Consider the following 14,763-nt stretch of genomic DNA (forward strand, 5'->3'; position numbering starts at 1 on the left):
GGGGGGGGGGGGTGGTGGTGTCAGAAGAAGCTCCCTCCAGTGGCTGTGAACTAGGTAAAACCCCGCTGTGTAATTACAAGGCATTAAACGGCCAGAAAAAACAATGCCAACACTTATCTTTCTGTATTACAACGGGCAAGAGGTGTTCTCTGGGCCGGCATGATGTGAGGTGGCTTGCCACCAGTTTGTAACAGAATAGCAAAATGCCAAGGGAGAAATAACGTAGGTTATTTATTTATTACAACAGAAAACATCTTTTCCAAGTGGTTGTTACGCATTACCAAAATGTAGGTTTTTAACATGTAAAACTGGGATTTCATCATTCCTGTATCACTTTTCCACTTGACTGAAAGCATTAAACATGATGGACCAATAGAGTCTTTTTGAATGTACTTCTGTTTTCTGACTTGCAAAACATGCTGTGCACTTCTATAATGTATCATTCATGAGGGCCAAGGTTAAAAAGAGTTCTGTAATTTCTCAGTTCAGCCACAAAATGTAACTGTCTGGCTAGATCTATAAAGACTGGATAAGGCAGCCATAAAAGATTGGACAAGGTTTCATAAAGCTGTTGTTATTAGCAAGAACCCTTCTAGTTTTCTGGTTTTAGTGGTTCATTCTGCTAAAGGGCAAAAAAAAAACCACTCCAAAACACGGTTTGTTAATGCTAAAATGTGGTTACACATGGTACAACTGACATGAGATCATCTTCTAGGATGCACAGTGCCATCCGCCATCCTCTCCCCTCCTGTCTCAGCTTCCCACAGATGCTCTTCAGAAAAGGCCTTTGATCTTCCAACACTGACTTTAACACATGACAAAATGTTCTTCAATTACATATTACAAATCATGTAATACAATCCCCTGCTTTACTGGAAGAAGATAGATTTATATGCTGAAAGTATTGAGGAATAGGTAGGTAGATGACAGGAAAGGCAGTATAGGCTTTCATTGGGAGGAGGTGGGTTACTTTATGTATGACTCCAAAACACAAAGGAGGAGAAAAATGAGAAAAAAACCCAGAAGGCACAATCCAAAACAAGCTCGCTACTCTTTCAAAATGATTTTTAAAACTCTGCATTGATCTGTATTTACTTAATTTAAGATGCAGGAAAAGATCCATTGTCAATGAAAGATAAACACATGGGAAACGTCCTTCTATTTTAAATATAAGGTCATGGGTCTTAGATGGTGAAAATTGTCATAAATCTGTGAACTGCAGTTCAAGAACTTCACCCATGTATTTTTTGTTGATGTGGAACTATCTTACCTGAATGAAGATAAATGCTTTTTATCGCATGGTGCTGCAGAAAACTGATGTTTTGTTTAAGTATAGAATAAGACAAATATGGTATTGATAAATGCTACAAACAAAATATTCTCAAATTCTTTTGTCACAGGTTTGCCCATATTCTTAACTGATGCTGGTGAAAGAGTTTTAAAAAAATACACTTAGGAAAAAACATCATGTCTTTTATGACAGCCTCTATTCCCTTTCTGACTCTTAAACAAATGAGCATGAAGTTGCTCATTATCATGCTTCTTCATTTTCAGGCTGCCATATTTTTCCTCTTCTCTGGAACAGATATGCTGGTAACAATTCCTGTTTTCTGGAGAAATGCCACACTATATACAGAATATCAAGTATTAATTCGCTCCATCATCTGGTTGAAACCTTTTATAAGAATACTACAAATGCATTTGTGATAATCCTTTACTGCTGTAAGTTTCTTCCTATTAAATTTTGGAGAAGTCTTCCAGAAGAAGCAGATGAATCCCTAGATACTGTATTTCAAACTACATTCTGTACATCCAAGGTCAGGAAATGTGATGCAAGAAACAACTCTGCATTAATTGAAAGATTGGCTATTCAGCTTGTCAGGTCTTGCCCACTTATAATTTAGCATATTCTGTTATCTTCTGTGGCACAGCTGTGCTTTACTAACTGCAAAGTGACAGTCTCCCACACCTCAGGACAAAGACCATCTATAGTGTGACCAGCCCCATCTAGCAATTACAATGTCTTGGTATTTGACAGCTTATAAAGAACTGTCTAAATGTAACAAGTCCCTAGATTAGGTCAGAAAAGATCTTCTAAAATATTTTTCCTTTTGATAATAACTGAAATAATTTACATGGACAATGTCCCTTTTTCTCCTTCCCTTTTGTTTAGTCTGATCGCTTGGTGAAGATGTCTGAAATACTACATTATCAGAAGAAATGCCAAACAGATTTTAATTGCATATTATTCCACATAAAATGCAGGCTTATTCTTATTTCTAATATAGTCAGCTTAATGTTTATACAAGAATAGAAAGATATAAACTAGTGATGCAAGTCTATTAAATATGGTGGAACATTATATTTATTTTTAGCTTACCCGTTTCTAACGTGATACAGACAATCATTGGTCAGGAATTCACTATACCTGTAATTTATTTCAAAACAACGCTCTGAAGTGCTTATTATTAGAGGCTCTATGTTTTCATTACAATTACAAGATGAATGATGGGAGCTTTTCCACTCAGAAAATATTTCCTTGTGCCATTAAGCAAAGAATTTGTGAACATTACAGAAAACATTGTGACCTCTAAAATTAATACACAGTCCAAACGAAACACTGTATCACAGAAAATAGTAGTCTGAATCATACTTGCTATTGAAGATGGGTTTGTGGAACCTGGATGTTGGGCAAATAGTTCTTGTAGCTGTGGATCAAATGTTACAACACACATACTTGCACCGGATTATCCCAAAGACATTCTGAAAAGAACAACTGCATTTCACAATTACTATACATACAGTCCTTCTCTCTAATGAGATTTAGGTGACAAAAATAAGACTGAAGTCCTTACAAATTCCAGAAGATTTGTGTTACCCACATAAAATGCCTTCACAACTGTCGAGACACATAATTACTAAGATTTGGGTTAGAATGAATGTCATTTACAACGTACGCCTAGAATAAATTTATAGTCTTGGAAGATTAGCTGAACAAAGGTATAGAATTTCCTATATACAAGCAACAGGATACCATTTAAAAAGTAAAGTAAAAAGCTGTATGTTTTCACACAGTTTTTCTAGTATATTCTCACTTATTTGATGTTTCTTCAGTTTTGAATCCAAAGTACATTTATGTGAACGTTTTTAAAGATGGGAGTTCATGTGAAAGGCAACGGTGAAGTACAAGCTACATACCCTTGCATGACTATCCCATTTTACAGAAGGCACGTACTGAGAGGGGACATTAACCAGCTCATGATTTCCTAGGAGCTATTTACATTAGTCAGCTTTAGGTACATAGCTGGTTTAGTCCACAGCTAGTCTCCCTGTACTCTCTTGGCTGTCGAAAGAGAAAGCAAATTTTCTCCTGCAGGATGTTCTGACCAGAAGCTTCTCTGAATGACCTTTTGGGTTGACATTTCTTTATTGACTGTGGGAAGAGCAGTCAACTAACTTAGCTGATTGACACTGGGTAATATCACTGTGTTTATGGTCAACACTATTCCTCTTCAGCTCTTGCTCAATACAGCTTTAATTCATCCCGTTTCTACTGTAATACAACACTGTCACCAGTCCAGCCATTATTTTTTGTTACGGGTGAGATACTCCAAACCACTCAGTAGACTCCACGTTGTGTTAAATGTTACTCTAAATACTAATACGCATTTAAGTAGTGCACTGATTATGCTAACACATAGCTAGAAACTGGTGAAAATTACTCTCTTAATTCTATGAATTTTGAAAGGTCTATCACTTGCCTATAAGGTTAACTGTAGTAGCCAACAACTGCGGTTTACATAGTATTGTGTTAATTCTTGGTCCAGAGGTGGAGAAGAGATAAACAAACAGTTTCTGTTCCCTAATTAGCCCTGATCATATAAATAAGCAATATAGCACCAGAAAGAAGATGTTAACGATACAAAAGAAAAAAGGACCTTCTGACAGGTCTGACAAATAAAGCAATTCTGCTTAAGGACATTCATTTTCGGTTTTGAAGACAGTACAACAAATAATGGGAAGGCCAAAGGGAGTGCTAAACATTCTGAGGAAAACATATTGTAACTGCATAGGTGAAAACTTGGTCCCGTGGTACCTGAATGCAGAACTCCGATTCGTCAGGATAAGAGTTTGATACTTGTATTGATGTAGGTGTGATCTCTTTAATGGAGTTCTGTATTTCAACACATCTGAAAATGGAAATGTGCATCATTCTCATACAGAACTCATTTGGTTGCTTTTTTTCCCACTCCCAGGATATAATTTAACCATTAATGCACTTAACGCTTTAAAAATATTTCCAGCTATTAATGAAAGGTAATTCATACCTCCGTGACCATATAAGCAAATGCTGAACTCTACTTACATAAACAATCACCACTGACCATGAGATTTATTGGTCCTATGTTGAAAGCCTCATATATTTGTGAGTATTTGCCAGAGTGAGGCCCTCCTAATATATATAAATGAATGGTCAATCATTTATGTAAAAAGTGTGTTGGTTTTTACTGATACGTAAAATTAAAAAGCAGATACTGCATATCACTATCTTTTTGATCAGATGATTTATGAAATGCTGGTCAGTGAAAGTCAACCAGTCACCTTAATGTTAGAAAATGCATCTTTAGGACAAAGGACAGAGGGAGAGACATAAAAGATTGGAAGCATAGAAGCATATCCTCATAAGTACTAAGCAATCCCTGTTGTTGGATGACCAGATTGAATCATCATTTAGGTATGTGTCATCAAAGTTCACAATCTTCAAGTCCTTCTTAAGGTACATTTCATTCAGTTTGTTCAGTGTTCGAGCAAATGTATATTTAGATGCACAACTATATGCTTCCAGATTGTAGACTTTGTGGAAGTGCATATCAAAATATGGATTATCCTAAAAAAGTGGAGAGAGAATGAAATTATTACATGCATCACAGATGTTAGAATGGCAATCTGTTGTTCTCTGCTCAGGTACCTTCGGGGCTTTTTCTTAGTTTGATGGTCCCTGAAGGACTTTGCATATTTCTGCTATTCAAGCTAAAGGGTCTTTAAAGTCTTTACAAAGTAGCAGTTTGTAATTAGCTGCAATTCTTTGCCATCAGGAGTTTTGCCTGAGTAAAAGTTTCAGACTTTGGCCAAGCAATATACTGCACTTTATAAGGATTATACAATCTTGTTTTGAAATGAACCAATTTGTCATTTTGCCTAAAACACACTATATGAAAAGCACTTGCCTTGGACTATAACTATATATGCCTGTCAGAAGAAGAATATTGATTGCCCTTCCTGCCTAAATTGTAATTATCTGTGCTTTCTGGCTTTTTGGCACAATTAATCCTAGCAGCAGCTAGGATGTTAAATAGCTGTTAAATTCTGTGGATATGAATAACTATTATGAATATTTATAGCAGTGTTAATCACCTTATAATTATGAGTTTGAGGTTCATTTAGGCTTTTCTTTAACCAAAAATGAAACAGATTTTGATCATCCCAGTTGTGGAAGGCTGAATCATCTCTGAAGATACTCAAGCACAGCACTTCAGAAAAAAAGCTGAAGTAAATTCATGCAGGCAAGTGATAAGGAAATCCTCTGGCTGCCTTGGCTGGGGAAGGGGCAGGAATATCTCTAGAAGCAAGAAAACTTGGAGAGGGGATGTAAAGGATTATTAGTTTTTACTTTTTTCCCTCTCTGGCCTAAACTGCAAAGAGCTTTCAGGGTGCAGGGATGCTCTGAAGCGGAGCTTCCTCTGTTTCCCAGGATCCTAGTTTTAGACTTGAGAGCAATGTGCACAGGACAGAATGAGAACAACCACAGTTTGACATTTTCCTGGGAACAAGGCTCTGAAACCTTTCTTGTGATTTGATTTCTCTTTCACTAGGATAATGTAATCTGAATTCTATTTTATGTTCACTTGAAAGCACTTTTCAAAGGGGAAAAAAGTCATTATTTCCTGGACTACATTTATCATGCAAGGACAACTGTTAAAAAGTCTTCTCATACATGCAGTAAGATATTCACCTCAGCATATTCTTCTAGCTTTTGTAAAACAGGATTTAATTCTGCTTTTGGTGTTGTTCTGTGTTGTACTACTGCAGACTCATTTTACCTTTCTGAAGTTGTATCTGAGAGATTAGGACTTTTTTTAGCAGTAATGTATTTTGGATTTAGTATGCTGTGTTTTGGATTTAGTACGAGAATAATGTTGATAACACACTGATGTTTTAGTTGTTGCTAAGTACAGCTTGCTCTAAATGAAGGACTTTTCAAGTCTCCCATGCTCTGCCAGCGAGGAGGTTCACAAGGAGCCAGGAAGGAGCTGACCCAAACTACCCAAAGGGATAATTCCATACCATAGAACATCATGCTCTGTGTATAAACTGGAAGGAGTTGGCCAGGGCCAACTGATCACTGCTGGGGGACTGGCTGGGCATTGATCAGTGGGTGGTGAGCAGTTGTATTGTGCATCACCTTTTTTTTTTTCTCTTGGGTTTTATTGCTTTCTCTCCCACTGCTCTCCACTACAATTGTTGGGGTTTTTTTGTTAATATTTTCAATTATTATTTATTTCCATTATTAAACTGTTCTTATCTCAACCCATGGGTTCTACTTTTTTCTGATTCTCCTCCCCATCCCACTGGGGTTGCAGGTGGAGGAGAGTGAGTGAGCAGCTGTGTGGGGATGCTGGCTGGGGTTAAACCAGAACGTAAGGTCAGCCACATCTAGCCAAAGCTGTTTCATATTTACACACACAAGTACACCAATATATAATGGATCCAAGTAATGTGATATTAAGCTATGTGAAACAGTCACAATTTCCTGAGCTGGTACACCAAACGATGCACTTGCATATTTTACACATTGACTTTGTCACACAGAGAACAGGTTCATACATTCAAATGACAGGGTCACAGTCTCCATAAAAATATTTAATGAAATTTTAGTTTCAAATACACATTAAAATCTACAGGATTAACTCCAGTTTACACTGGGAGCTGTAAGTGCAGAGCTTTTATTCCCACTTATGCTAAACAAATTAGGAAACATCCATCTTCTCCCTCAGATCTCAACTAGAGGGAAGAAGATTACAACAAACAAGAAAATCTGTCCTTCCTCCTCCCTCGCCAACAGTACAAATGCAATGTAGAGCCTCTCACAGGCAATAAAACCAAAATTCCTTGGAGGTTTGGTTTGGGTTTTACATAACTTTCTTTTTCAGATAATGCATTTTAATTGCAGTTTAATACTTGTATCCCAAACTGCAACATAAGAAAAGTATACTCTAATATATATATTTAATAATACATAAGACTTACAGTATCTGCTTCTTTTCCATCAATCATCTCTAGATCTCTCAAAAACCACTTCTCAACTATTTCGTATTTCTCCTCTCGATCCACCCGCAAGTGTTTAACCATACATATTTCTACTTCTTCACTTTTAGTCACTGCAAGAAAAGAATAGTTTAGATATGCAAGCAAGTACTTTCCAAAAGTTCCAATAATAAAAGACTTAATCAAACTACATTCTAGATAATAACTTAAATGATGATGAGCAGGGCTGTATAGGGCTATACTGGACTTAATAGTTTTATTTTGCCCAGGTAGTATGGATAGCACTATGGTCTCAGTCTATGAAACTGACAACTTTTAGTAGATTTAGGATTTACCTAATGCTGTGAAAAGAGAACCTTGTCTGTGCAAAAGCCTTTCATTTGAATTCACTAGCAGTGCAATGAAAGCCTAACTCTGGCACAGGATCTGTATGGATAATCCACTTACCCTACTTACTTTTGAGAGGGAATCTTCTGGGGTCCTAGAGTCAGAAAATTGCAAAACCACTACCAAGGCTCTGTATTTATGAGACTTGTGCTACACTTTCCATTCTGTGGATGAAGTTCTCTTATGAAGCCATTGCTTTTCTGAAGCAAAACTCTCATTTCCCTATTAAATATGTAAGTAGGCCACTTAACAAAAATAACATATCTCTCAAAGCTTCAAGTTGGCAGTGCTGTCTCTGTAGAAATTACTATTTTCTGACTTAGGCAGGAAATGAGAGAAAAAAAGAGCATGAAGACACTCTTTGCAATAACTGCCATTATTAATTGATAATATTGAGTGCTGGGTAGGAGACTAGATTTCTTTAACGCACAACAACCCGTGTGAAAAGCACTGGAGCCTGAACAAGCTCCTGCACACCCAGCATGACAACTGCAGGGCAGGCCACCTCCCCAAGCCATCCGCTAGTCTAAGGTAAGGGCAAGATGTCACCTGCTTCTGTGGGGAGCATTTCGACATCACAGCACAAGGCTACAGATGCAGGAGCAAAATTCTTTTATTTCCGAATACTGACTGCCTGAGTTTTTGAAACTATCTTTTTTTTAAAGATTTTAAAGGTAAAAGACTAATTTTATCTTATTCCTGTTAAAACATCTCCTACTTCTCACCTGTTTATAAGAAAATGGTTGTTAAATAAAGACAAAGGATATATGTCGGATATATGCTTGCTTTTCATTGCAAAGAAAAACAGTGGGAATATATAAATGTATTATAATTTCTCTCAGCCTATAGCTTCCCTACCTGGGAAATACAAATCACTGTTGATTTTTTTTTTAATGGTCCTATCAGTCATAGTTGTTCAATGATTTTTAACCAAAGGACCACCACTGTGTTTTCTTCTATGGAGAAGTTACAAGGGTTTTTCATTTGCAAGCAGAGCTGCTAGACTAATCTTAGAAAATTCTCTTCATACTTTCAGCTTCTCCCTTTTTTTTTTTTTTTTTTTTTTGCTTGCTTGCTTGGGAGGGAATATGTTGTCTCCCTCAGAGTTAAAAAGAAACAAGCTCAAGCCCAAAAGCCCCCAGTCCTGTCAGAAATACAAGGGGATATCCTACTGGCCCCCAGGTCCCACACACTGCTATTTCTTTATCCCTCATGCAGGAGCAGAAATTGTATGACATAAGGATGGAGCATGGATGCGTTAGGAATAACAAAATCAGAAGCATGTCCCACCTGTCTAGTGGTGAAACTTGGGCGGACTATTTTCAACTAAAAAAAAACCCCAAACCTCATTTTTTCTTTACTTTTCCTGCATTTTACATATTGCTTGTTCTTGCACCCAGTTAGCAGATTTAAATGAAATTGAGTTTTTTATACAGAATGTGCACTTAAATCTACCATGTAATTCTATTAAACTCTAAAAGCTTTTCTTGGGGAGGGCACAGCTATAGCAGTGCCTTCATAGAGCACAAACTGTTTCTTAAGGTCTTTCATGGACTGAACACATTTTTCAGAGTCTCTGTTGGACAATATGATGTTAGTCCTACCATTATTGTCAGGCATACCAATACTGGGTTGTGAAAATCCCTAAATGTGGTTGCATTTCAGCTTTACGTTCTTCCAGGGTTTAAAAATCACTTAGTGAAAGGATACTATTGCCTTCACGCACAAACTGAGAGTAGCTATTGTGAAGAGGAAGGAAAATAATTTTGTGCACATGGCACAAAAATAAGATTGTTCAGTTATCCACATCAAGATTTTGTTGTAATATAGAACTCAAAAGGCATAGTTTTACCTATAGTCTGACTGATTTAGGTTTTTTGTTACGGTAATTTAAAATCAACAGGAATATACTGAGGTTCCATTGCAGTGATAAGATTTTAGATAATGTGTTTTGCTCCCACAGAATCACAGCAGATTACAGTAGCTGCTGGCAGACAGATGCAACCCATCTTTCAGAATCAGATTTCCACTCACCACTTACTTGACTATGCCTGAATATATTAAGGGAGTTTAATATTGGATACTGGAAAGATCCCAGTCTTCATACTCCACATAAATTTCCTTTTATGTCTTCAGAGAGTTCCAATCAGTTAATCTGATTAGAGGCTTTCTCTAGTGGCTTGTTCTCCTCTACCTTGGAAAGAAATTTTTAGTAAAGATTTTAAAGGTGCATTGTACTGTTTCTCCTGTTCGGATGTTTCATAACAGTGAACTGTTTAGATCTACCACATGCAACTAAAAATACTTCTCTACCAGATAGTTTTATGAACTATGAACAGGTTGGTATTTTGGTTGGTACATTTAGAAGCTTTATGACGTTCAGGAATTCATTTCTTAAAACTATTTTTACAGCTCTAAAATACAAAGCCTCTTCTACTAAAATTACATGTGCATGGAGAACACAGCTTGCTTAGTATTTCCAGTAATCTGTAAAACAACTGAATTGTCCTGAAGACTTCCGATGTTTAGAAAAATAACGATCACAGAATATGGGTGACATCATCCCATATTGGTTATTAACCCAATATGTCTCCAGTATATAGCTTATTTCTACCTGTTACATGGACTTTGAGCCTAAAGAGGAAACAGACTGGAAGAAGCATCCACTTCAACCTAAATACTTAGGGGTGACAGCATTTTTTTTAGTATCTTTCAGTGTCGGGAAATAAAATGTAACAAAACCTCAAACCTTTCTGCAACCTTGTTCTAAAAACATCGTGAAACTTGAAATCAAGTTTAGTAAGCAGTCACATGATTAAGTTAATCACTCACAGCAATCTTGTTTTACCCATGGTTTGTGCTAATTGGTAACTTAAATATGCATTTATTTGAACGACAAGTCTGGTTTATTGTTCCCCAAGCAACTGGACATTAGACCAAGACAAGGGATAGTGCAAAAGCTCTAGAAATTAGATGTTTTCCGCAGTGTTAATGTACGTTTTATGCTTTCTTATGGAAAATCTAATTGGAACTGCAGCAAGGCGTTGCTGTTGTAAGCGCGGGGCAGGCACTGGCAGCGCTGCCGCGGCCCGCACGCCGTCAGCGGCTGCGTTGCAGGTGTCACGTCCCCCCGCCGCCACCAGCGCTCAATCCCGCACGGATCAGAGAGGGGAGAAAACGCCGTTCGCGCCGGCTGCCGGCAGCGCGGGGCCGCCGGGCTTCGGCCGTGCTGGCGCCGGGGACCCGGGATGCCGGTGCCGCTGCCCTGCCCGCCCCGCTGCCCCGCACACCCCGCACGGGCGCCCTCGCAGCCCTCGGCGCCCCCGGGCACAACCCACCACCACCACCACCACCACCACCACCACCACCACCACCCCCCCACCACCCCCGGCCGGCTGCCCCCGTACCTGCGGCGCACAGGTAGCAGCGCCCGGCGCCCGCGCCCTCCACCTCGATGAACTCGTGCAGCCGCTGCCGCCGGGGGCCGAAGAGCCTCCTCGCCAGGTCCTCCTTCACCAGCGAGGACATCGCCTCCCCCCCGCCGCGCAGCTGCTCAGCGGCGGGTACCGGCTCCCCGCGCCCCGCAGCCGCCGCGCCGCGCCGAGCACCCGCTGGGCACCGCGACGGAGGCAGCCCCCCGGCCGCGCCGGGCCGCCGGGCGCGGGGGAGGCATGGCTAGCAGCGGCCCCCGGCGGGACCCCGCGCCCTGCCGGCCAGCCCCTGCGCCGCCGCGGCCCGCCGCCGTTAAGTGTCCGGCCGCCGGCGCGGAGGGAGGCCGGGTCGCGGATCTCCCCGCCCCACGCGTGTCCGCCCGCCCCCGCTGCGTGGCGCGGCCTCCCCCGGCGGGCCGGGGCCGCGTTGCTCCCCGCGGGTGCGGCGCTGGCGGCCGCGGCGGGGCGGAGGTGCCGTCGGGGCGCCCGCCCGGGGCCGCCTCCCGGCCGCAGGAGCAGCGAATGAGCGAGAAAACCGGCGAAGTGCTCACGGCGGGGGCAGCTTACCCACAACAAGAGCTGTCAGTGCAGTCCTGTCAGTCGGTCCAAGAGTCCTTTACAAAAGGAATGCGGTGGCCCTCGGCCTATTAACTACGGTTGCCAGGCTAACAGCTTTGTGGCTGTCGGTAGCCAAGGGACCGCTCCCGCACGGAAGGCGCCGCCGCTGCCGTGCCGCAGGAGCCCGCGGCGGGCAGGGGCAGCCCGAGCGCCGGGGGAGCCGCCGTCCCCCCTGTGTCCCTATCCCGGAGGGGCCTTGCGCACCGGCGGGAGCGCATCTGCGGGAATTTGGCCTGTTCCTGCATCTCTGCAGGTGTGTGGGTGAGGTTCTGGGGGCGAGTGCCCTTCTGATTTCAGTAGCTGCAGTAGCCTGTGTTAGAACTTTCCCTTTGGACTCGTTTCTGGCTGCTTGCAGAAGCTGGAGGTTCTCTTCTAATTCTTATGCTCAAGCTTATTATGCCTAAAGACCTTATTGGGGTTTTTATTCTTACAGTCTCCATGCAGCTTCAAAAGGAATCTAACCTCGCAATAAAACCGAGTACTAAAGTGAAGATTTAGAAGATGAGGTAAAAGATCTGAGGATTTTTTTTTTTTTAAATTTACAATATTATTAGAATTAATTTAGTGCCATCGGTCTACATGGTGCTTTGCTGATGTGAAGCATCACTGGCATCTTGGAGGTGATGGAGTTGAGACAAGAGCAGTGCATAGCTCTGTTCTTCTTGAGTTAGATTTTTATTTTCCACAGTTCAATCAAACTGTAAATCATTCTGCCTCAGTGTTCACAAGGGTGTTTTGAGGTCTGATATATTAACACTCTTAAACTTTTTATCTTTTCAGATATTCTTGCGTATTAATATTGTGTCACTCTGGTCAGTCGTAGTGGCTAGAGTGCATAGCGGAGCCTTACACTGAAAGCCATGATTGGGCTTTAGGTGGTGCTTTAGGGCTGTGTAGCTGCTGTCTGAGCTGTACTCATGAATGTTCAGCTGCTCCTCTACCTCCTACCTTCTTCTGTCCATGCCTACTTAGATTTCGTTGTATGGAAAGAGCACTGCCTCCATACTGACTTGACCATCTGTGTGGTACATGCAAACACATTCATAAATATCTGCATATTATGTCCCAAACCATGTACTAAGTCTTAAAGCACAGACACAGATAAATTACAGTTTTCATATTTAGAGATCTTTTGGAAAAGGAGCAAAAGGTTTTGATAACTGATATAATAATCTAACCATTTCTACCTGTTAGATGCAGCAGTCAAGAAACAAAAAAAAAAAAAAAAAAAAAGGAAAGAAAAAACCTGTGACTTTGGTAAAAGATTCGTCTGGATTTATTTCTGAGCTGTTGCATATGCAGACAGTGCTCAGAAGATCCTATCCTGTGATGTAGTTATTTTCTTCACATCTCCTTTTAAATCAAATTATATTTAAAAAAGTATTGTAGAGATTAAATTTATAAATTAAATTACTTCTGCAATATCCTTTAATGCATTCTCAAATGCTACATTAAACAACCACTGAGTATATACGTAGAAAGGTATGATGGTGATTTTAACGTTGAATGTTTTAATGAGAAACAGAAAAATTTGTAATTTACTATTGCTCTTGATCCTTTTGATTCTTTATTCCCCCATCCTGTGTTAGAATGTAGCAGGACAGTTCTGGTGCAGCTGGTATCAGGACTACCTGTAGCATTTGGAATAATGCCCTTAAAGTTTTTTTGGTTTTTTGTTTTTTGGTTTTTTTTTTTTATATCTACCCTATTCTTCATAGTCTTTTCTCCCTTATTTAGATGACAGTGGGGAGAAATGGCCATTCCATTTTGGAGATTACTCATAATTTTCTTCCTCTCTGTTTCACTACTACTTTGCTTACTTGGGTGGACCAGAAATAAGGCTTGACAGGCTTTAGAATCTTCTTCCTGTGCAGCATACATAAAGCTAATTTTTATGTCTCCTTGCTTAGTTGTCAGTAAATTAAAAATTTTGAAGGGTGAATCTTACAGTAGGTAAAGAGCATCTGCAGTGTCTGCCCAGAACTTCTCACCTCCTTACACCTTCCTCTGTTGTCTGTTTCCTCGCTCTGTTTCTGTTTTTCCTGTTGCTTTTCTACTGATATTCTACCTCCTCTTTCTTTTTTCTTGCATCTTCTGCAACATAAGCCTTAGGGAGTCCCTCTTAGGGACTTAGAGGCTCTTTTTAGATGACTCATGCAAAGAATAACACAGATTTCATGTAGAAAACTAGACTTTCACTGAGAGCAGATAAGCACCGTGTAGGCACAGGTGTAAGCATACTTTCACTCGAAAAGCACCATACGCAATTCAAGGCTATGATGGGAAATCCTGGTGGTTTGTAATTTGAAGCTCTCCAGGTCACTCTAATTTCATCCCACTCAAAACCTGCCATTATGAGCTTCTGCTTTAATATTTCATGAAGCTGTACCTGGAATACTCCATTCAGTGTTGGGCCCCTCTCTACAAGACAGACGCTGAGGTGCTGGAGCATGTCCAGAGAAGGGCAACGAAACTGGGGAAGTGTCTGGAGCACAAGTCCTATGAGGAGCAGCTGAGGGAACTGGGGGTGTTTAGTCTGGAGAAGAGGAGGCCTGAGGGGAGACCTTATCACTCTCCACAGCTACCTGGAAGGGGGTTGTACTGAGGTGGGTGTTGGTCTCTTCTCCCAGGTAACAAGTGATAGGACAAGAGGAAATGGCCTCAAGATGTACCAGGGGAGGTTTAGACTGGTTTCAAGGAAAAATTTCTTCACCAAAAGGGTTGTCAAGCACTGAAACAGGCTGCCCAGGGAAGTGGCTGAGCCACCATCCCTGGAGGTGTTTGAAAGGTCTGTAGACGTGGCACTTAGGGACATGGTTTAGTGACAGGCTTAGAAGTGCTAGGTTAATGGTTGGACTCGATCTTAATGGTCTTTTCCAACCTAAACCATTCTATATTTCTTCTTGCTGGTATTATTAGTGCTGAATGAAAAAAGAAACAGTTTCCTAGAAGCTGAGTGGATGTTTTAAGTGATGACAATCCAGATCCACCTTACCTGCAA

At 40.8% G+C, this 14,763-nt stretch overlaps 1 protein-coding gene across 1 annotated transcript; it reads right to left on the reverse strand.

Moving 5' to 3' along the window:
- Positions 1–11,531, reverse strand: EXOC1L (exocyst complex component 1 like). The gene is made up of 3 exons (XM_056332251.1): positions 11,121–11,531; positions 7,309–7,439; positions 1–4,888 (listed from the first exon to the last, which is right to left on the reverse strand). Exons 1-3 carry the CDS (start codon positions 11,239–11,241, stop codon positions 4,625–4,627), a joined length of 516 nt encoding a protein of 171 aa, XP_056188226.1. The 5' UTR covers positions 11,242–11,531; the 3' UTR covers positions 1–4,624.
- Between the last annotated feature and the right edge of the window lie 3,232 nt (positions 11,532–14,763).

The sequence above is a fragment of the Falco biarmicus genome, chromosome 1 (genome assembly GCF_023638135.1).
Source record: "Falco biarmicus isolate bFalBia1 chromosome 1, bFalBia1.pri, whole genome shotgun sequence".
Classification (NCBI taxonomy): Eukaryota; Metazoa; Chordata; class Aves; order Falconiformes; family Falconidae; genus Falco; species Falco biarmicus.

Bases quoted from the DNA above. Each gene is read 5' to 3' on its own strand.
- EXOC1L (XM_056332251.1), bottom strand. From the start codon at position 11,241: ATGTCCTCGCTGGTGAAGGAGGACCTGGCGAGGAGGCTCTTCGGCCCC. The intron at 7,440-11,120 runs GTACGGGGGCAG...CTTTTCTTGCAG, and splicing joins CTGCTACCTGTGCGCCGCAG to TGACTAAAAGTGAAGAAGTA. The intron at 4,889-7,308 runs GTAAGTCTTATG...CCACTTTTTTAG, and splicing joins ATGGAAAAGAAGCAGATACT to GATAATCCATATTTTGATAT.